The sequence below is a fragment of the Suncus etruscus genome, chromosome 14 (assembly GCF_024139225.1).
Source record: "Suncus etruscus isolate mSunEtr1 chromosome 14, mSunEtr1.pri.cur, whole genome shotgun sequence".
In the NCBI taxonomy this organism is placed as follows: domain Eukaryota; kingdom Metazoa; phylum Chordata; class Mammalia; order Eulipotyphla; family Soricidae; genus Suncus; species Suncus etruscus.
Window position 1 is genome coordinate 80,932,634 of NC_064861.1, and position 21,869 is coordinate 80,954,502.

Below are 21,869 nucleotides of genomic sequence, written 5' to 3' on the forward strand. Positions count from 1 at the left end.
GCGCTCCCGCCGCCCTCCCTCCCTCCCTTCTTCCCTCCCCCACAGCCCGGCGCCGGGCCCGCGCGCGCGCAGCTCCACTCAAGGAGGCCAAAAAAAAAAAAAAAAAAAAAAAAGACAAGGGGGAAAAAATAGAAGGCGGCGGCCGGGCCGGAGGACGCGGAGAGCCGGGGGAGGGCGGGCCGCGCGGGAGGGAGGGAGAAGTCGCGGCGGCGGCGGCGGGAAGCGGAGGCCCGGAGCGAGTCCCGCAGCCGGGAGGTGCGCTCGGAGCTGGCGCGGGCGCGGGCGCTCGGGAGGCCGGAGGAGGCGGCGGCGGCTGGAGCGGCGGCGGCGGCGGCGGCGGCATCTCCTCCTCACATGACCCCACTGTTTGTCCCCGTGATCAGCGCGAGCGGCTCCCGTGTCTCCTCCGTCCCCTCCTGCCGCGCGGCGTGAGCGCCGGGCTCGGGGTTCTCCCCCTCCCCTCCCTCTCCCTCTCCCTCTCCCCCTCCCCTCCCCGGCCCTCCCCCACCCCTCCCCCTCCCCCCCGGGCTCTCCCCCCACCCCGTCCCCCCCATGGACATGCTGGACCCGGGTCTGGATCCCGCTACCTCGGCCACAGCTGCTGCTGCTGCCGCCGCCGCCGCTGCCAGGTAAGCCTGTATGCATGGATGCATGCATGCACCCCACTTTATATAGACACACACACACGCACACACCCAGCACCCCGATTTTTCAGCCCCAGCCCAGGCCCAGGCCGCCATGATCCAGGAGCGGCCCACAGGGCCCGGCTCAAAATGGAGGCCGCCTGGGAGGGGGATCCGCACGCACACCCAGAGGCATACACACCCCTGGACACCCCCCTCCCCTTCGGGGTGCCCTCCCCAAAGGCCGCTCTGACCCCCTGGCACCCCCTTGTTCTCGCCCCGCAGTCACGACAAGGGACCCGAGGCCGAGGAGGGCGTCGAGCTGCAGGAAGGTCGGTGGATAAATGCATGGGGAATGGGGCTGCGCAGGGTGTGGATTAGGGGTGCATAAGAGGGGGGTTTTCTCTGGTTTTGATTAGAGCTATGGATGAGCTGAAGCTCCTTTTTTTCCCCCCCCCCACCCCATCCACCCCCGCGATCGCAGGCGGGGACGGCCCCGGAGCCGAGGAGCAGACGGCCGTGGCCATCGCTAGTGTCCAGCAGGCGGCGTTCGGCGATCACAACATCCAGTACCAGTTCCGCACAGAGAATAATGGAGGGCAGGTGAGGCGTCGCCAGACCCCCCCTGCAGTCCGGCCCTAGTGCAGTGCAAATGCGGGGGAGCCCCCCCGGCCTGGCCTGGACCCAGCTGGCCCCCCCTACCCGACCCCAGGCCCCGGCTCCTTGGCCCTGGCCCGCTCGCGCCCACCGCTGCTCACACTGCTCTGCCTCCCCCTGCAGGTGACATACCGTGTAGTCCAGGTGACCGACGGTCAGCTGGACGGCCAGGGTGACACGGCGGGCGCTGTGAGCGTCGTGTCCACCGCCGCCTTCGCCGGGGGGCAGCAGGCTGTGACCCAGGTGGGTGTGGATGGGGCGGCCCAGCGCCCCGGCCCCGCTGCCGCCTCTGTGCCCCCAGGCCCCGCAGCACCCTTCCCACTGGTAGGTGTCCAGCACGCTCCCAGGGAATGAAGACGGGGGACACCCACCAGCCGGCCACGTTCCCAGGGAGGGGGCAGGTGGAGCGCAGAGGTTGTCTTCAGCACCTGCTGCCCAGTCCCCGTTGCCTTAGTGACACCCTGGACTACAGCTCTGGAGCATCACTTTTCTCTCTCTCTCTCTCTCTCTCTTTTTTTAACCTCCACCAAAATGGGAGAGTTTGGAAGGGAAGTTTTGTAGAGGTGATAGCCCCAGAAGTGGCTCTGAGTAGCTGTTTGAGACCCAGGACCCCAGAGAGACATCCAGAGGGACTCCCCACACCAGCATAGCAACATGGGATTGGGTGGGGGCTCCACGATGGCTCAGAACCCACCTGCCCCGTGTCTCCCCGCAGGCCGTCATACAGAACCCCTTCAGCAATGGCGGCAGCCCGGCGGCCGAAGCTGTCAGCGGGGAGGCGCGGTTTGCCTATTTCCCGGCGTCCAGCGTGGGCGACACCACTGCTGTGTCTGTGCAGACCACAGACCAGAGCTTGCAGGCTGGAGGTAAAAGGGAGAAGAGCCAGGGGGTGGCAGCGACCCTCCATCCCGGCCCTGTTCTGACTGCCCCATTTTGGGCACTAACTCTGGCTCTCTCAGCAGGCCAGTTCTATGTCATGATGACGCCCCAGGATGTGCTTCAGACAGGAACACAGAGGACGATTGCACCCCGGACACATCCCTACTCCCCGTAGGTGCAGGAGATCGGGTCCCAAGATGGTGGGGATCTTGGGGATGCTTGGACGGACTGGGGAGGTTTTGGCCACATGCAGGAGGAAGGAGCTGGCTCCCCCATCTTGACTAGGTTTATCTGGGGAAAAAAAGTTGTTTGTCCCATTGGGCCTGCACCCACCTTGCCCACTTTTTCCCTCCTCTGCTAGGAAAATAGATGGAACCAGGACGCCCCGAGATGAGAGGAGGAGAGCTCAGCACAATGAAGGTAAGTGGAGGAGGAGGCGCATAGGAAGGGCTACTTGTGGGTTATGTGGAGAAGGGGAAATGGTCATCTGGACTTGATGGGCAGGAAGCAAGGCCTGCACTCCTGGCCAGTGCTCAGAGTGTGTTTTGGACTGGCTAGTGCTCAAAGACATGATGCTGCTTGGGCCTAGCTGCACCTGGGACACTAGGCCCACACTTATTGGTGCTCGGGGCCCTCTGGGGCATCGAACTTGAATCATTAGGGATACAAAGCATGTGTGCCTCAGACCCAGGGCTACTCTTTCCGTTCTCAGTGATTGAGAGTGAGAGGTGGGCAGGGATTTTCTCCTCTAGAAGGGGGTTTGTTCTGGTTTCTCTAATAAGGAGGCTGAGGCTGCTGCCCTCCAGCCCCTGTTTGTCTGGAGCAAGGCCTGAGAGGGAGGTGGCACAGCTGCAGAGTGATAGGCTCCATGCCTGGCACATCTGCCCTTTCCAAGCAGCAGGTGCCATCCTGAGCTCATGTGGCCCTGCACACTGTCTCCTCTGGCCCTCTACTCTCCTGCTCCAAGTCAGTGAGTGGCCAATGTGATAGGCAGGCAGCATGTGGGTTCAGAGGACACCCTGCCCCCCCCCCTCCCCACCAGTAACATTCAGCAAGGATTTGCTGATGTGGAGAGAGGCTGGCAGCAAGCAGGCTTGGACCTGGTCTGGAGCATCCAGGGGTTTCAGAAGAGTTCTTGTTCAGTTAAAAAGATAGCACAGCGGTAGAGCGTTTGCCTTGCACGCAGCTGGCCTGGATGGACAGTGGTTTGAATCCCGGCATCCCATATGATCCCCTGTGCCTGCTAGAAGTGATCTCTGAGCAGAGTCAGGAGTAATTGCTGAGCAGTGCTGGGTGTGACCCAAAAACAAAACAAAACAAGAGATCGTGTTTATGTGCTGATGGAGCAGGCCACACTTCCAGGGAGGGGGCCTGGACTGGAGGGAATGCTGGGCGTGGCCTGAGTATAATTTGCTGCCTGGATACTTGAGAAGGGACTTAGGGAACCTGGAATCTAGGAAAGCCCTGGATGCTGGGGTTAGAGGTGGTGGTGCCTGCACTGTGGGTTCTCATGGCTGTGTCCAGGCCTCCTTGGGCATACAGGTTCTGTCTCCTGTGCCTCGGGACAGTCTGTATTGCTCCGAGTATTTGTTGTGGTTCGTGAGACAGAAAGGACACAAAGGTATGGCGTGACAAGCATGAGTCCCTTGAAGGAAAGAGAACTGGCCTTAGAGAGGGAACTGGAACTGTAGGGAGTGGCAGGGATGAGCAGATGGGCTGCTCTTGGATTTCGGGGCCTAAGGCCAAGCCTAAGGCATGTCTGAAGGCACAGGGTTTAGAGAAGGCTCAAGGAAGTTGTGGAGTTGGTGGGCAGGAGGGCTGGCCAGGCCCAGATCACATAGGTCTTACAAGGCTCCCTGGTTCTGCCACTGGGTTTGTAGCAGGGCAAGTCGGAGGGTGAGGAGACCCTGGAGGATAAGAAGGCTAAGATTGCACAGAAGGTGTGGTGGAACTACATACCCCAGCCGAGAGGTTGTGATGGGTGGCATGATGCTGGCATGCAGGTCGGTCCCTGGCCAGGATTAGCCGTAGGGTCGCTGCTCCCCTGCCATCCTCTGTGCCAGGGCGTCGACATCACTTCTCTATGAACTCAGCCAGTGGAGACATGTGGGCGTGTTGTTGCCCCAATGAGAGACCATCTGGCCTCATCACCCTACTGTCTCTCTGTCCCCACCTAGTGAGTACTGGCCCCCATCTGCAGAAGGCAGCCTTCTCCACAGCCTCGCTGTCTCCACCTGACACGTGTTTGCCTGCCCTCTGCCCATCACCCTATGCCTCCTCTTGTGCCTTCGACAATCTGGCTCATTTCTCTGCCTAAACAGCTCCATTTGAGGTCACCTGGGGCAACTGCATTGCCAAATCCTGTCTTGTTTTCCTTGTCTGGCTCCAGGCACCTCGTGCCTATCCACTCCCCTAGTCTCGAGAACCTTCCATCCTCCACCTGCTTCTGTGCTTCTGTGTTCTGTGCTTCTCTTACCTCGTGTACTCCTTAGAGTGGGGTCCAGGACAACAGGTTACAGGGACCCCAGAAGTCTGTCAGGACAGATTCTGCTTGTCCCAGCTGCCAAAGGCTTTAGCTGTCAGGTTTCTGATGGTCTGGCTCCTCTGTTGGCCTCTGGGAAGGGTTCCCCACATCCTGGTCATGGACGGGTCCCCACCCTTTCAGGAGTGTCCTTGCTGGTCATGCTGCTCTGAGTGAGCATCCGATACTCCCACTGCACTCCACACCCCATTTCCAGCTGTCCCTCCAAACCCTCCTTCTGGGCACCTAGAGCAACTGTGGTCTTGCTCCCCACAGGCTCCCAGGCCTGGTCCTGTTTCTACAGCTTCCCTGTCACAGTCCTCCAGAACCAAAGTCAGGGCCCCCGCTTCCTGTTGCCGTCCCTTGAGTCTTGCTGAAACTCAATTCCCGGCCTCTCCCAGGGCCAGGGGTGGTCTCCCTAATTGCTTCAGGGACACAGTAGATCAGGAAGGAGGGCCAGGCTGCCCTGCAGCACCAGCCAAGGTGCAGTGTGTGAACTGGGATTCACCATTGCCAGTTCTGGAAAAGCAGTAGCCCAGATCTGTACACAGAATCTGATAGTGGGTGCTGGATGGAACCGCCCTTTCTCCTCTGTTGGTTCCCCCTCTTGATGCTTTGGGTTAAATTTTGGGGCTTTCCCCAGGACTTACAGCCCCCCCCCTCCCACCCCCTTGTGCAATAAGCCTGTATTATTGCAAGTTTCACTCGGACGCTGCCTGAGCTGCACCCTGTTTGGGTCTATGATATTTTCATTGTTTTGGGGTCAGATATTTTCCAGTTTCCCTTGCGATTCCTTTACTGACCCATGTGTTATTAAGAAGTATGTTGCTTAATTTACAAATACTTGTGGGGTTTCTAAATATCTTTTTGTTAATGATCTTTGTAACGTGCTTTGACCAGAGAGCATGTAGTGTTGGTTCAGTTCTTTGGTGTTCATTGAGAGGGAGGCCTGGGCTGGGGTCTCTCCTGGGAGAAGTGCTGTGCATACTGGGGTGACTTATCTCTACCAGGCTGGAGGGGGTGCACTGAGCTGTTGACTGAGGTGATCAGACTAACCGCCATGTGATCTTTCATTGTGTCTCTGACTAGATTTGTGGCAGTTTTGACTTCCAAATTCTATTTAAAATATCATTCATCCCCTCACCGATCTTCCGTTTCAAATGTTCTGAACTATCTATCATCCCATGCCACAAGCTGACCCCCAGCCAGGGTCTTGCTGATTTAGCAGATGGCCCAGGGACTCGGTCCTAGAGTGGGGGTGGCCTTCGTCCAATTTCTGCATATACTCTGAGTGTCTTCATGTCACACTTTTGGAGATCTGAGCACCTCTCTGCCTGATCCCCCTTCCTTCAGACAGACCCTAATAAGGGGACCTCAGAGCTATCCCCATAAGACCCCTACCACCTTAGCGGTACAGAGCAGGAGAAATGCACAATCCAGGACCCCTTAGGTGAACTCATCCATTAGTTTGCCGTTCTTGGCCTTCAGGGTGGGGTTTGTGCGGTTCCCAGATGAGCCCATGCCTCATGCCAGATCCCTGGCAGATGGAGTCCACCCTGGCTTCACAGCAGGGCAGTAGCAAGTCCTGTTAGACACTGGGGCTGTGCCCCACATCCTGCTCTGCCCCCTGGTGGCAGCAGCAAAGAGTGCCTGTGGTGATCCCAGTGGAGTGCCTGAGGGGTAATGTTGGCGTGACTGCGTGCTCTGTGTGTGTATATATGCGTGTGTGTGTGTGCAGGCGGAGAAAGAGCCCAGGAACCACCAGCTGTTGAATCAGCCTCTGGAGCTTAGCAGGCAGCATGGCCAGGTCCTGCTGCTGCTTCTACACCCACAATTTTCAGACTCGGGCCTTATCGTCCTGTCGCTGTGTCGTCCCTCCCCACCCCACCCCACCCCACCCCCTGTGAGGAGGTGATGCTGCTGAAGCTGGTGTCAACATGAGGCAGGCTCCGTGCCACATCCATCATCATTATGGCATTGACAAGGAGTCTGGCGAGGAAGAGGAAGAGTAGAGAACGGGTGGAGGGGTGTTGATTAGGGAGAGAGTCTGCAGAAAGGAATGGATTACCACCAGGCCCAAGTGTGGGTGCTGAGTGCTGCAGAACACCTGGGGATGCAGCCAAGTGCCTGAAGCAGATGGTCTGGCTAGTGTGGAAGGATCAGCTGGGTCCGAGGGCAGCTCCTTTCCCTGTCTCCCAGTGCCACCTCCCGAATCCCATTGGTGTACCCCGGTTGCCTCCTGCCTGCACACCACCTGCGTTATTCATGAACTGTCCCAGCAGGCACGAGAGGGTGTGTGGGGCAGAGTTCGGACAGTTGTACTTTCCCGGGCTAGTTCTGTGCTCGGAAGGTAGGGCAGGCAGTGTTGTGCTTTGCTTCAGCAGACTCTGTTGAGGAATTCTGGGGCCGCTTTCCTGAACATATAGTGTGACCCCCATGAGAGGTCAGAGGGAAGGAAGGCAGATGCCAGCCCAGTGTGAAGGGGCAGCCATGGAGTGCGGTCCTGACAATAGGAAATAAAGCCCAAGTGTGCTACTCTTCACTGAGGGCTCAGCAGGTTTCTGTTACTACCAGCTGTTTGGTCTGTGTTCCTGGTGTCCCGAAGCCCAGTGGGGCCTCTCCCCTGGAAGAGTCCATCTTTGCATTTGTACCGTGACCCCGGGGGCCCTTGGGGCGGGTTTTTTTTTTTTTTTGGTTTTTGGGCCACACCCGTTTGACGCTCAGGGGTTACTCCTGAGCTATGCGCTCAGAAATCGCCCCTGGCTTGGGGGGACCATATGGGATGCCAGGGGATCGAACCACAGTCTGGTCCGTCTTACTCTAGCTAGCGCTTGCAAGGCAGACACCTTACCTCTAGCGCCACCTTCCTGGCCCTTGGGGCGGGTTTTAAGCAGGAGTGAGATGTGTTCAGAATCAGTTGCAGGCTGGACAGTGAATGCTCTTGGCCCTGAGGGGAGCAGAGGGACCCCAGGGGTCTGTGAAGGACTGTCCCCTCCCCACGGCCCTTTGAAGCCATGGCTTCCCTTTTTCCTGGCAATGCCAGTTACTGCCAGACATTTGACCATGATCAGGACAGGCCAGAAGGACCCACTGACCATTGTGGTCAGTTCTGCCCTACGGGCATGTGTGGTTCTCTCGAGCTGCCTGTGTTCGTCCCTGGAGAAGATCTGTGCCTGGGGCTGGGGCTGGGGCTTGGCAGTCTGCACTGGCAAATGCCATGGCCTCAGCAAGCCACTGAGGCAGGACAAGCAGGAGGTACAACCGTGGCTCTTGTCCCCCTTGCAGTGGAGCGGCGGCGGAGGGACAAGATCAACAACTGGATCGTCCAGCTTTCAAAAATCATTCCAGACTGTAACGCAGACAACAGCAAGACGGGAGCGGTGAGTGCCCACTCCCCAGGCCCCTGCCCCCTGCTCCCCCTCTCACTGCTCTGCACCAGACACCGAGCTATCATTCCCCACCTCTGAGGCCCTGGTGCACCCGCAGAGTAAAGGAGGGATCCTGTCCAAGGCCTGTGACTACATCCGGGAGCTGCGCCAGACCAACCAGCGCATGCAAGAGACCTTCAAGGAGGCCGAACGGCTGCAAATGGACAACGAGCTCCTCAGGCAGCAGGTGTGTCCCGAGTGGGAGCCGGGCAGGGTCCCGGGAGCCCCTCCGCCCCCCCCAAACCGGTGCAGGAGCCAGCTGCTGGCTCCGTGTCCCTGTCGTTGTCTGCCAGATCGAGGAGCTGAAAAACGAGAACGCCGTGCTCCGAGCCCAGCTGCAGCAGCACAACCTGGAACTGGTGGGCGAGAGCACCCGGCAGTGACAACCGCCCCCCCCCATGCCCCCGCCCCGCCCCCAGCCCTTAGCACAGAGAGGGGCGCATGCCCCTCCCCCAGCTGCGTTTTTTTATAGTAGATTTTTAACGAAAACAAACCGGGGAGACAAAATGCATTTCTGCGAATACGCGCCCATTGCTCTCCTTGATTTGGAAATGATCCCCTGCCCTCCCCTGTCTGTCTGTCAGTCTCTATTCCCAGCCCCCACGAATGTTCTGCCCTGGAGGCCAACGGTGGAGCCAGGAGGGCCCACCACTGTCTCCAGTGGGACGGAGACAAGATGGGGTGCTCATGGGAAGAGGAGGGAGGCTGGATACGCCGGGGCCTGACCGAGCAGGGCGGCCGAGCCCCACCCTGCCCCCCTCTTGTTTCTGGTCCCTGCTCCTACTGGGTGTATGTGTGTTAATTTTCTTTATGGAACAATGGAAAAAAAAAACGAGAGAGAGAGAGAGAGAGAGAGAGAGAGAGAGAGAGAGAGAGAGAGAGAGAGAGAGAGGTATTTAACTGCAATAAACTGGCCCTGTGTGGCCCCGCCTTGTCTTTGCTTGTCTGTTCCTCTTGGGAAGGTGGGTGGTCTATGGAGTATCTGGGGCAGTGCTGTTGAGCCCTTTCCTCCCCACCCCTGCCCTGTCTACTGGTCCTGCAGGGATGGACAGCGTAAGGGATGACAGTTCTCGAGGCCTCACGTGAGACAAATGGGGTTGGGGAGCTGAGGTCAAGGCTGTGTCCCACAATTCCAGAGAAGCTGGGGTCTCCCATGTCACCAGTTCTTACACACAGGCCTGGCTCCAGGCCCTGCTCTTGAGGCCCAAAGCCCTCCCCTCAGCACCAGCCAATAGTGGGGCCTGGCCTTGAGCCCCCCACCCCCAGGGAGGGCAGATGGCCAGGAAGCTGAGTTTGGCCCGGCAACCTGTCGCCATGCTCTGCGGCTCTGGCGCCTGTGCTGTGACCCCTGACCCTGGTGGATGATGCAACCTTGTCTGAGCCACTGAGATGCAGTGGTGTCCAGGGGTCTGGGGGATGCTGCCATATGTTGGAGTCAGGGGAGGAACTCAGCCCTTACCTCCAGCCCCCTGCAGCTTCTCTGCTCCAAGATCCAGGCCTGTAGGGCTCCTTTGCTGAGTTCCACCACCCCTGCCCCAAAGGCCCTTAAGGGCCTCAGAGCTGCCACCTTTCCTGGCTATTTACACCCTCACAGCCCAGATGCCATCGTCAAGACTGTTGGGGTGAGCTTGGAGTACTGGCTGACAGGCCCTGCTTCCTGACCAGTTCTCTGGTTTTGGATGTGTCTTGGAGGGACACAGGGCTGGAGAGAAATGCTCGCTTCTCGGTGTGGGGTCCTTGAGATCCAGTGGTGGCTCAACGCTGTCAGCCTTAGATGAAGTCGAAGGGGAGATGGCAAAGCCCCATATCCATCTAGTCAAGGTCTCTGGGTCCCCCAATCTATTCTTGCCATACAAAGCACCTCCCCTTCGATTGTACTTCCCAGTGCAGTGATGGGGGATCCCTTTGCAGTGGAGGGGTAAACAGTGGCTGGTGTGATTCCACCACTGCGGGACTCTGTCACCCACATAGGAACGCTTGCCCTGGGAAGCAGGGACGTGTTCCATGGAGCTGTTGATGTGGAAGAGCAAATGAGTGGTCGGCAGCCTCCCAAATCCCCCACCATGCCCTCTGTATTGTGGGAGGCAGAGCAGCCTGGCAATGAGTAGAGCTGTCCAGGCCAGAGCCCGGCAGTGTCTAGGGGTCCCCAATCCTCCCTTCCACACCCCTGTCTTTTGAGGACTGGTCTCAGGAGGCATGTGGGGATTCAACCCTTGAGATCAATGGTGCCCCTTGAGTACAGAGCAGAGCCTGGGTGGGGTGTCACGAGTAGGTTGAAGCCACTCTTAGGTCTGGCACCTGGAAGCCTCCCAAACATTGACCTGTGTGTGGACAAGAAGCTGTGGTGTCCCCTCTCCTTCCAGCTATGTGTGTTTGTGTGTAACTGGAATCCCAAATGCTGGCAACCGTGGAGAGTACCTGGAGACCTTGGGCTTCATTGGCCAAAGAACTTTGGTATGGGTCAGCAGGGTGCAGGTGGATCAAGGCAAGCCCCCCAGGTGGCAGCGGCTGGAGGCGTGTGTGAGGCGGCCCCACCCCCTGGACACACCTCTTCAGACTGCTGATGACACAACCCTGTCCCCCACTCACTCTGTTCCGGCTTATCGCACCCGCCTTTTTGGCGCCACCACCTTCTTGGAAATGAGTTATGGCAAAGGGGAGGGGGCTCAGCACCCCTCCGCCCCCAGCAGGTCCCATAAAAGCCACCGTGACTGAATCCCAGACACCAGCACTGCACCTGCCATCCAGACTCGCACGATGGTCCGGAACGCACAAGCCGCCTGCCTCCTGCTCCTCCTCCTGGCCAGTCTGGCCAGCACTGCCATTCTCTCCAAGCAGGTGAGACCCCCATGCTGAGGACTCAGATCATGAGCAGAGCCTCAGGGTCCCTTAGCACTGGGCAGAGTGCAGGTGGGCTGCTAAAAGAACAGGGGAGACGGCAAGGACTGAGGGGGGGGTCCCTAAAATTCCACCCTCACTAAGTCCAAGGCTATGGGGATGAGGCATGAACAAGGTAAATGAACTTTCTGCTGGGGCTGGGGTGTGTGTGTGCGCAGTTCACCCTGGCCAGGAATTCATCAATGGACAGAGAAAAGGTAAATATCAAATCATGACTGCAACTCACGAATGGCCTCAAGGAGGATCATAGTAGCAGTAGCACTGTGTGTTTGGGGGTGCCCTTGTTCGGGGAGTAAAGCTGGCAGGCACAAGTGTTTTGTGAGAGGATCCAATTAAAGTTGGGCCTTGGAGGAGAGAAGCAGTGTCTCTCCTGGAGGGTCATGGACTCCAGTGGTCCCTGGGGCTGCTGGAAGCATCCAAGGACCAGCGCATGACTACCATTTCCCTCCAATCTGTGCACTGCCAGCAGTAGAGTCTATGTTCCTGAGCTCTGGGGAATGGGTGTGTGTGTTGGGGGCGGGGGGGGGGGGGGGGGGGGAAGAAGATTAGAGCTTGCTGGAGCAGCCAGTGGGTGGGGCCTACCTGCTCACTGCTAGTCTGCTTTGGCAGGCAAACCAGCAGACAGAGCTGCAGAGTATGGACTCTTCAATCATAAGCCAGAAAGACTTTAAGGTAAGAACTCGGGGAGCCTTGGGAAGCCCTGCCCACCCCCTCCATGCTTGCCACTCACTCACTGATGCTCCTTCTTTCCCCAGTCCTTGTTTCCAAAACGCTGGAAGCGCGATTCCCATTTCTCTATCTGTGTCTTCTGCTGTAACTGCTGTCATAAAACATGTGGAATCTGCTGCAAAACGTAACATCCCATGCCTGGGATCCAACGTGCAAGTCGTAACACCCCGCACCCTGCATTTTATTGTGTATTCTCCCTGCCACCTCTCAGTACCATGAATGTCTCCAAATAAATTATCTGATTCTGCTGCCTCCAAACCAGTTGTTTGTTCCTCTTTTGCTTAAACAAAAACCTCTGCCAGGGCCTTATCTGAGGTCTGTGTTGTGAGGACCAGTGCTCTAGTGAGAGTGCAGAGAACAGTAATGGGGCATGGGTGGAGTGTACAAGGACTTCTGGAAGGAAATTTCTTTAAAGTGGTTCCCCCACTCGGGATGGTGGGATAGCATAGCGGAGAGAGCATTTACCTTGCACACAGCCTACCGGGATTTGATCCCCGGCATCCCATATGGTTCCCCTCAGCCCACCAGAAGTGATTCCTGAGTGCCAAGGCAGGCATAACCCCCAAGCACCATCGAGTGTGGCCTCCCAAAAAAAGCCAAGCGGTTGCCCCACTTTGAAAGATAGAGGCTTGGGGCCGGGGAGATAGCATGGAGGTAAGGCATTTGCCTTTCATGTAGAAGGTCGTTGGTTTGAATCCCGGCATCCTATATGGTCCCCTGAGCCTGCCAGGAGCGATTTCTGAGCATGGAGCCAGGAGTAACCCCTGAGTGCTGCCGGGTGTGACCCAAAAACAAACAAACAAAAGAAAGATAGAGGCTTGTTGCAAACTGCCTTTCTCTGAACACCCAACTCACAGGGTCAAAGATCTAGAAGGTTCTTTAAAGTGTGCCTCTTTCTGGACCCCACTTAGGTGGAAACTTCTTGACCAAGTTCATCCCTTTTGGTCTTTGTCCCTCCAGAGTGGAACTTTCCCAAAGTTCCTAGTGTCCCGACATCATAGCATGTTACTGCACCCAAACAGTTGTGTTGTAGGCTTGTGCTCGGGGCTGTCCCCAGGTTCAACTAACACATGAAGCAACTTTAGACATAAATAAGGCATGTAAGCAAAAGCTCTTTGGAGTCCTCTAATTTTTTTAAATCTCTTTGGTTCCTATATTTTATTTTATTTATTTTTTTAAAGCTTAATACTTTAATCCAGTGGTCCTTGAACTTTTTAAACAGGGGGCCAGTTCACTGTCTCTCAGACCACTGGAGGGCCGGACTATAGTAAAAACAAAAACTATGAACAACTTCCTATGCACACTGCATATATCTTATTTTGAAGTGAAGAAACAAAATGGGAACAAATACAGTATGTGGCCCATGGGCTGTAGTTTAAGGACCACTGCACTTAAATCTGTCTGCCAACTTCCAAACTGGCTGGCCAGGGTCATCTCTAGAAGGAGATGAACATGGAGTCCTCTAATTTTTGTAGAGTAGAAAAGTCTTGAAGGGCCAGAGTGATAGCACAGTGGGTAGGATGCTTGCCCTGATCGCAGCCAACTCAGGTTCCATCCCCATCATCCCATATAGTCCCCTGAGCCTGCCAGGAATGGTTTCTTTTTTTTTTTTTTTTTTTTAATGATTTCTAAATGCAGAACTAGGAGTAACTCTTAAGCCCCACTGAGTGTGGCCCAGAACCCACATCCCTTCTCAAAAAAAAGAAAGAAAAGAAAAGGGTCTTGAGATTAACACTGGCATTTCAGAAGGCCGTTTAAGCAAGTGCAGAGGCTGGCCTGGGCACCCAGATGTGAAGATCTCCTCACACGGGATCAGCCTTAGTACCTGAGAGCTTGAAGATTCCCTCTCATCTTCACTAGGAATTTTCTCCCTCTCCTTGGTACTCCTTCAACTTATTTGATAGAGAGCGAGGGAGTAGAATGGATAAAGGTATTTGCCTTGCACACAGATGACTTGGATCCCCCAGCATCCTTTTTTGTCCCCCCAAGCCCATCTAGGAGGTGATCCCTGAGTGCAGAGATAAAGAGTAAAACCCTGAACACTGCCAGCTGTGGCCCCAAAACTCCTCATACCCCAACCAAAACGAACAAAACCAAAACTTTAGAAATAAATCTAAGATGCATTTCACATGGGGCCTGAACGTGGCATGCCGGTAGGGCATTTGCCTTGCATGCGGCTGACCCAGGACAGACTGTGGTTCGATCCCCCGGCATCCTGGCATCCCATATGGTTCCCCAAGCCAGGAATGATTCTTTTTTTGTTTGTTTGTTTGGGTTGTTTTGTTTTGTTCTGGTTTGTTTTGGGCTACAACCGTTTGACACTCAGGGGTTACTCCTGGCTATGTGCTCAGAAATCGCCCCTGGCTTGGGCGGACCATATGGGGCGCAGGGAGATCAAACCGTGGTTTGTCCTAGGCTAGCGCTTGCAAAGCTGACACCTTACTCTAGCGCCACCTCTTCGGCCCCCAGGATCGATTTCTGAGTGCATAGCCAGGAGTAACTTCCGAGCGTCACTGGGTGTGCCCCACTCCCTCTCCCCCAAAAAAGATGCATTTCACTTTGTTCTTTGCTGGAAGGTTCCCAAGAAGTTGTGTTCAATACCTTGGAGTATCTATTCTGGCCTAAGTCCCCTGGGCTGGGTTATTCAAAGCTAAGATAGGAACATACGGTGTTATCCTAACTCAGTGGTTCTGGGGCCCCCTCAGGAGTACATCTGCAGTGCTGAACTAGGGGTAGTTGTAGTGCCCTGGTACCAACTTGGGTCACTTTGCACACTGTCCTCTGACCACTGAACAATCTTTCAGGCCTCTTCACTGTCACTTACAGGAAAACATAAACCATGAAGCATCTTGATGAAGTGACGTTCATGCCACCACTCCATAGGGTGGGGACAGGGTTTGGGTCTTGGAGAGGCCACTGTGTCCAGCCAGAGACAAGCCAAACATAGCTAGAGTTTCTTCTCAAGGGGAGGGAAGTTTTTATTTTTGTGCGAAATCCCCTGATTTTTGAAAATCCTGGCAACTGATGAAAGGAATTTGATGTTGTAAATCAACATTCCGTGTGCCAAACAAAACACAAACGGAGGTCAGATCAGTGTGTCCTGCACCCCTTGCCTTCCAATCACCCAAGCTCTCAGACAGGAGAGGTGTTTCTAAGACAAACCCTGCCCCCAGAGCAGCAGGGAAAGAAAGAGGAATCCACACACGCAAGGAACCAGCTGCATAAGTACTCAGCTCCCAGGCTGCTGTGCTACCACAGCCTGCGGGACTAAGTGGATAGGTGTTGGAAACAGTGAAATGTCCCCTTGGGGTTAAGGATTTGTATTGAGGAGAGGAGGAGGCTTCTGAGGTTCCTCCAGAAATCTGGGTAGCAGGAATCCTCTAACTGCTAACATTTCAGCGCACCCAGGGCTTTTTCTGCCCTCTGAGCAAAACCTCTGGCTCATTCTAGAGGCATCATTCCAGAATCTAGAAAGACAGGCTGCGGGCACTTGCCTCCGTGGATGTGAGCTGGACCCAGGCCCAGGAGAGGTAGCTATTACCTGCTTGGGAGTCACATTTGGAGATCCCCCCAGAGGAAGCTGCCTATTTGGTTAAGGGTAGCAAGTACCTCTTCATTTGTACCCTCAGCCTATGCCACTTGAGAGAATATTAAAGAAGGGTGTTGGGATTAGGATTATATATTTATTTTATTTGTATTATTAGTTTTGGTTCTAGGGGCCACACCTGGTGATGTTCAGGGATTCCTTTTGGCTCTGTACCAGGTGGACCATTTGGGATGCTGGGGGTCAAACCTTGCTCAGCTGTGATTAAGGCAAGTACTTGGTCCTGGCTGTTGGAATTATGTGAATTAGAAACCACTGCTAATGCTGTTGTAAACCACAGAATCTCCAACAATAGAAATTAATTAATTAAATTTGAGGGTGTTTTTTTTTGTTTTTGTTTTTTTTTTTGGTTTTTCGGGCCACACCCGTTTGATGCTCAGGGGTTACACCTGGCTAAGCACTCAGAAATTGCCCCTGGCTTGGGGGACCATATGGGATGCGGGGGGATTGAACCGCGGTCCTTCCTTGGCTAGCACTTGCAAGGCAGACACCTTACCTCTAGCGCCACCTCGCCGCCCCTCCCCCCTTTTTTTAAAGCAGTGAGTCATGGGCTTGATCCTGCCCCAAAGGAACTTTGCTTGGTTTTGTTTATTTTACTTGATTTTATTTGGCCACATTCAGAGGTGCTCAGGGACCACACTTGACTCTCCTCGGGGCCTTGCTTGGTGATGCTGAGGGACCATCTTTAGAGCTGGGATTTGAGCTGGATTTGAGTCACAGCTGTAGGAGAGGCAGGTGCCTTGCAAGATATTTCACAAGAACTACTACCAAGGGCCAGAGAGATAGCACAGCGGTAGGGCATTTGCCTTGCACACAGCCTATTCAGAATAATTGGTGGATCAAATCCCAGCATCCCATATCCCCCGAGCCTGCCAGGAGCAATTTCTGAGTGCAGAGCCAGGAGTAACTCCTGAGGGCCGCCGGGTATGAACCAAAAACAAAACAAATAAAAGAGAGAACTACTACTGAGAGAGCTTGGATGAACCCCACAACCATGAAGTCAGGGGGCTGAGCCTTTTTGGTCTCCCAGTCACATCAGCTACACAGGACAAGAAGGGTCTTGGTTTGGCTACTGGGTCTCAGCGGTCCCTCCCAGTGATGCTAGGGGTCAAACACTTAGCTCCCACATGCAAGTATGTACACTGTCCTTTAGAGCTGACTCCTGACCCCAAGAAAACACCTGAGGAAAGTCTCCAATTGTAGTATTGCTGGGGAGCATTTACCTAGCTGACACACTTGCCTCATGCCAACCTGGCAGTGGGGGCTGAGAACCCCAACCCCAACGTACTCAGGAACATGTTCCCTGCCTGGGTCTTGAGATTTTGAATTTCAGCAATCACACCCTTTGGGGTGAGGGTAGGGGGGCACTGGGTTCTGCATCCTTCCCAGAAGGCTCAGCCTCCAGCACACAGAACTAGGATCCCCAACACCTCAGAGGCACCCATCCAAGATGGTTGGGTTAATGCTGAAGACAGCAACTGGAGCACCCAGGATCTCAGTGTCCTCCTGCAAGTCCCAGCACCAGGCGTCCAGGCCACACCCGGCTCTCAATGAGTCTTTGTCCCTGGCTGGGAAAGGCACGGGCAGCGGCTGACATCATGAAGCTTAGCAAAGGGGTGGCACTACCTCCCCCGCCCCAACTCTCTCTCCTTGCTCGGGGTCCCAGGGATTCCCTTCTTGCTCTCTCCCCCTACCTAAAGGTGAGCAGGAGGCAGACTGATCAGACAGCTCTGGATCATGGTCCATAGCGGTAACCCCAAAGGCTATGAGCAGTGGGTAGCGCTGAGATGACAGGGGTCACTGCCATGTCCACATAGCCTCCTCTGCTGGAGAGTGGACAGACAGACGGGCAGGCAAGCTCTGTAATGGTGGTGGAGCAGCTCCTGAAATGCCAGTTGGCAAAGGTGCAGTGGTTCTGACAAGACAGAACTGCAAGGGCTTGAGGGCTTGGGGTACCGAGGGTAGGGGAACTTCTGAGGATGTGCAGGTTGTGGACGGCAGGACAGGAAGGCTTCTTGGAGGAAGGAGCAAGCACAGAGGTCTTGTGAGGGTGTCTTGGGCATTTGAGAAGCCCTTACCTACACCTTCCCACTGCCTTGCTGCTCCTCTACCCCTCTGTGAAGGACGCAGAAAGAAACATGCAAAATGTTCTTATGGAGAAGTCACTCATTGCTCAAGGTCATTTCTGAAGGTGAGAAGGACTCAGAAAACAGGTCTGATTTGGACAGCAGTGTGACAGGGAGGGTAGTCTAGAGCAGGTGGAGGTGATGCTGGGAGCCAGTATGGACAGGTGTGTGCCCCCCCCAACCCCCACACGGCCCTGCTGGGATTGAGGTCATGCGGAGGGAGCATCGCTACCAAGGGTCCCGCCAGAGTAGCCAAGCACAACACCCCCTGTCCTGGATGTCCAGAGCTAGGATGTCCAGAACATCAGGACCCCCTCAGAGGGGTCCAGAATCAGGGTGGGGCACCAGAAAAGGGGGACGCTCCTGAGGCAGCACCCCAAGGGCTCCAGGAAGGAGCTAGTGGAACCCAGGCGTCAGGCTGCCTAGTTGGAGCTGCGGTGACAAGGGCCCCTTTGTGCCCCTCCCCCGGGGGCAGGGAGGAGCTGGGCCCTGGAGGCAGGCGGCCCCTGGCACCCAGGGGCAGGGGAGGGGCCGGCTAGTGGGGGCCTAGACCCTGGGCGTCCAGGGGACTGTGTCGGGCGGAGCAGAGGGCACAGGACAGGAGCTTCCAAGTGAGTACCACAGCATGAAGCCCGGGCCGTGCGGGAGCAAGGGCAGGGCTGAGAGCAGGTGCAAGGCAGGCAGCCCGGGTGGCAGAGGGTCACTGGTGCACTGCTGTCCACGGGGAGCGGGCAGTGCTCTAAGGCTACTTTGGGAGATGACTGGCCCGTGGCATTGGAAGGATCTTTCTTAGAGGCTCTGCAGAACAGCTGCCCTAAAGGGCTCCTGAGTGCAGCACAGTGGTCTGGGGTGGAGACACCTGTCGAATGACTGCAGGTGACCAGACCTGCATCTGGCCTTGGGAGGGGACTGGGCAGTGCTATGGATGAGCAAAACCTGGGACACACAGGTGTGTGTGAAAGCATGCATGTGCATGTTTAAGCATGAGTATGTGTGCATGCATGAGAGCTTTGTGCAAATGCACATGTATACATGTGTGTGCATATGTGTCCCTGTCTCCCCTGTGGGATTCTTTATTTTTTTAACATTTTTTTAAAGAATATTTATTTATTTACTTACTTATTTATTTTGGGGTTTGGGGCTACACCCGGTGGAGCTCAGGGGTTACTCCTGACTCTATGCTCAGAAATCACTCCTAGAAGGCTCGAGGGACCATAGGGGAGACCGGGAATCCAACCCAGGTCTGTCTCAGGTCAGCTGTGAGCAAGGCAAGTCTTATCGCTGTGCTATCTCTCCTTCATCCCCATGAGATTCTTTTTTTTTTGTTTTGTTTTTTTGTTTTTTTTGTTTTTTAGGGGGCCACACCCATTTGACACTCAGGGGTGCTATGTGCTATGTGCTCAGAAATCGCCCCTGGCTTGGGGGGACCATATAGGACTGGGGGAATCGAACCACGGTCCATCGTAGGCTAGCGCTTGCAAGGCAGACGCCTTACCTCTAGCGCCACCTCTCTGGCCCCACCCCGTGGGATTCTTAACTGCCATCCTTGCCTCTCAATCTTCTTGCATTACATTTCACCAATGAGGTTTCTGTACGTGTTTCTTCTATCCCCATTCTGACCCCGGGCATCTTCATACCATGACTCTTGCATGCCTGTTTGTTGGCATGAGGCCTCAAGAGTCATGGGGACTCTGAAACTGCTAAAGCCATCTCTGGCCCTCACCCCCCCCCCCCCAAGAACCTCGTTGCTATCTTGTGCAGATACTGCATGTCTTCTTGGGTCCTTCCTGACTCAGATGTGCAGGGCATCTGTCAGTAACCTGCCTTATTGAGACGGGAGGAGAGTGGTATGCCAACAGGGACATGTGTCTGTTCATATATATGTAGACTTGCATTTGTGTGTGAGCATGCATGTGTGTGCAACACACATGCCCAATTGCCATGCCTAGATCTATCCAGGTGTATGACAGGCAGGCAGAAGTGTGTTACAGGTGTGACTCTGTCAGGGATTTGTGCCTGGCCTGGGCTATGTGTCTGTTGTGAGCTCTCTCACGCTGCAGACCCACGCCCCAAGTGGCCGTGTTGTACATCTGTGGGAAGAGAGGGGTGAGAGCTGAAAACCCCACTCTGGCCCTGAGCTGACCCACAGGGCAGCTGTGCTCAGGCGCTCGCTCACTCTCCCCATCCCGTCTCCTCCTGGCCCCACTCAGAGTCAGCCAAAGGGCTTGACGCTTCTGTCACCCCATTTAGCCCGGAAGCCCCCCAGGAAGAGACACCCTCTCCTTGCGGGAACAGGGCTCTTTTGTACCGACTGTGGCCTCTGTGGAGGGTGGGGACATGAGGGGCCGTCTGTGGGGTGGGAGAGGGCGGCAGGAATTCACACGGCATGTCGGGAATGCCAATGCTCTGAAGCTCAGTCATTGATGGGGCTGGGTCCCTGCCTGCCACCCCCAGGTCTCTGTAGGGGGACATCTGCTCCACACCCCACTCACCACACCCCATCTCCCCGCACCCTGGTGCCCTGCCGCTCCCCCTTTCTCCATCTCAGCTTGGAGGTGGGGGGTGTGGTCACAGAATGTGGGACAGCCCCAAACATCTAAGAGACCACATGGGCAGCCTGATGCCAGGCCACAACCCACATGGCTGCCCAACCCAAGGTCCAGTTCACACCATGTCAAGGCCAACCCTGGAGTGGCAAGAGTTGGTGTGGGAAAAACAAGCTTTATTCAGCATCCTGCTGAGGGAAAGATAAGCCATGTCTCTAGAGATACCAACTGGCCCTTGTAATGTTTATTGAGTTGAGACAACACTGCTATGTCAGGTTGGCCTTAGGTGGCCTGTGAGGTATCTTTGGGGCTGGGCAGTTGTTCCCTGTTCTTTCCCTCTCTCAGTGACTGCCACATAGGCTATAGGAATGTTTCTTAGCATTAAAGGAAAAGCAGACGCAAGAGGTGACTGAATAGCTGTGGGGTCTCTAGTGCCTGCTCACTTGTGGTGCTTCACCGTCAGTGTCTCCTTCCCTTTCTGGAGAAACTGGGCCACTGAGCCATGTTGTTTCCTGCTGAAAACAGTCAACTTGAGAGCTTGAATTGCAAGTGATGATAGAAATAACTGGGCTATAAGTAACATTTGGTCCCCTGGTGCAGAGAATCTAGCACAAGAGAGACTTCTTGAGTTCGGGCTTCCCCTATTTTCCCAATTTATTTTTTTCTGCATATAAATCACAGACTAGAATGGATAGGAACCTTCAAAAAATCAGGAAGACTCTTTGTTTTGGAGTCAAATGGGCAGTGTTCAGGGATTACTCCTGGCCCTATGCTCAGATATCACTTCTGGCAGGATTTGGGATGCCTGTATTCTAATCTGATTCCACAGAGGTCAAGGCAATGGCCCTCCCTGCTGTATCATCTCCTCTGGCCCCAGGAGAAGACTGCAAATAAAGTTCTGTAAATAAGTTAGGCCCAACTTGAATATTCCTTCCAATATGGCTGGTATCCACGACAATAGACTTGTAAAACAGGCCCTACTGTGTTTGCTACAATTCCTTCCTGTGTTTATTTGACAATTTGTACCAATGGCAGTTCACCTCTAACTACCTTTCATACAAATTGGAATCCTTATCTTCCATGTCAATGATCTCGGAGACTTTTGCCCAGGTACATTCTTGTGAGGATCAGATCATTCTGAAGTTGACCCCCAGTACTTCATTATCTAGCTTGCATGGTTTTAAAAAGAGGCCAGTTTTGTTTCTTTGAAACCTTAATTTAAAAGAACAAACAACCAAGCATTAGTTTAGAAAGTCATTGCCAGATGTTGACAAAATTCAGATTTCACCCGATTCACGGGTAAAAAGTAAAAGAACTTGAAAAATGTTTAGAAGAGATAACATGTGCTGGAATACCCTTATTTCTAAAAGAGAGACCTGAGATTGAGCTCTTAAAAGACATCTTAGAGAGGGGCCAGAGAGATAGCACAAAGATAGGTGTTTGCCTTACACACACACAGCTGATCCAGTACAGACCTGGGTTCGATCCCAGCATCCCATATGTAAAAAACCCGCCAGGAGTAATTTCTGAGTGCTGCTGGTGTAGCCCAAAAACAAATGAACAAAGATATCTTAGAACACTGTCGGCTGTGGACTCCCCCCACCCAAAAGACACCTTTCAACATCACCTCTCCTTCCTTGGTCAGGAGACATCTGTAGCATTTAGGGTAATTTCCTCTTCTTGGGGTACCCAAAAGTTTCTCGGGTTTCTGGACTCTACACCTGGCGGTGCTCAGGGTTTATCTCTCAGGAATCAATCCTAGTGGGCCAGGAATTGAACCTAGGTTGGCTTTGTGCAAGGCAAATATCTTACCCACTGTGCTATCACTCCAGCCCCATTCTTTGCCCTCTTAAAAGAC

The 21,869-nt window shown here is 54.7% G+C and overlaps 3 protein-coding genes across 8 annotated transcripts in view; all 3 read left to right on the forward strand.

Moving 5' to 3' along the window:
- The first annotated feature begins 538 nt into the window (after positions 1-538).
- USF2 (upstream transcription factor 2, c-fos interacting) lies at positions 539-9,044 on the forward strand. Of its 6 annotated transcripts, none has more exons than XM_049786633.1 (10): positions 539-629; positions 909-955; positions 1,108-1,226; positions 1,404-1,604; positions 1,996-2,146; positions 2,240-2,330; positions 2,521-2,579; positions 7,966-8,060; positions 8,149-8,295; positions 8,402-9,044. In XM_049786633.1, the coding sequence occupies exons 1-10, from the start codon at positions 553-555 to the stop codon at positions 8,489-8,491; spliced, it is 1,077 nt and encodes a 358-aa protein (XP_049642590.1). In that variant the 5' UTR covers positions 539-552; the 3' UTR covers positions 8,492-9,044. The 6 variants fall into 6 exon arrangements, with proteins under 6 accessions (XP_049642590.1, XP_049642592.1, XP_049642591.1 ...); XM_049786635.1 differs by having other exon boundaries at positions 8,167-8,295; XM_049786634.1 differs by having other exon boundaries at positions 2,243-2,330.
- Positions 9,045-10,737: 1,693 nt separating this feature from the next.
- On the forward strand, positions 10,738-11,899 carry HAMP (hepcidin antimicrobial peptide). The gene is given in 3 exon segments (XM_049786703.1): positions 10,738-10,946; positions 11,616-11,753; positions 11,756-11,899. Coding segments are annotated over 3 exon segments (327 nt in total). The 5' UTR covers positions 10,738-10,865; the 3' UTR covers positions 11,864-11,899.
- A 6,082-nt stretch (positions 11,900-17,981) lies between these two features.
- Positions 17,982-21,869, forward strand: part of MAG (myelin associated glycoprotein) — a 25,264-nt gene continuing 21,376 nt past the window's right edge. Inside the window, exon 1 of the mRNA XM_049786589.1 lies at positions 17,982-18,076. The gene's annotated coding sequence lies outside the window, so the exon portion shown is untranslated. The remainder of the gene's footprint in view (positions 18,077-21,869) is intronic.

What these genes read in the sequence shown, in the direction of transcription:
- USF2 (XM_049786633.1), top strand. Translation starts at nt 553, where the DNA reads ATGGACATGCTGGACCCGGGTCTGGATCCCGCTACCTCGGCCACAGCT. An exon ending in GGGCGTCGAGCTGCAGGAAG is followed by an intron (nt 956 to 1,107) that starts GTCGGTGGATAA and finishes CCGCGATCGCAG; the next exon opens with GCGGGGACGGCCCCGGAGCC. An exon ending in ACGAGCTCCTCAGGCAGCAG is followed by an intron (nt 8,296 to 8,401) that starts GTGTGTCCCGAG and finishes GTTGTCTGCCAG; the next exon opens with ATCGAGGAGCTGAAAAACGA.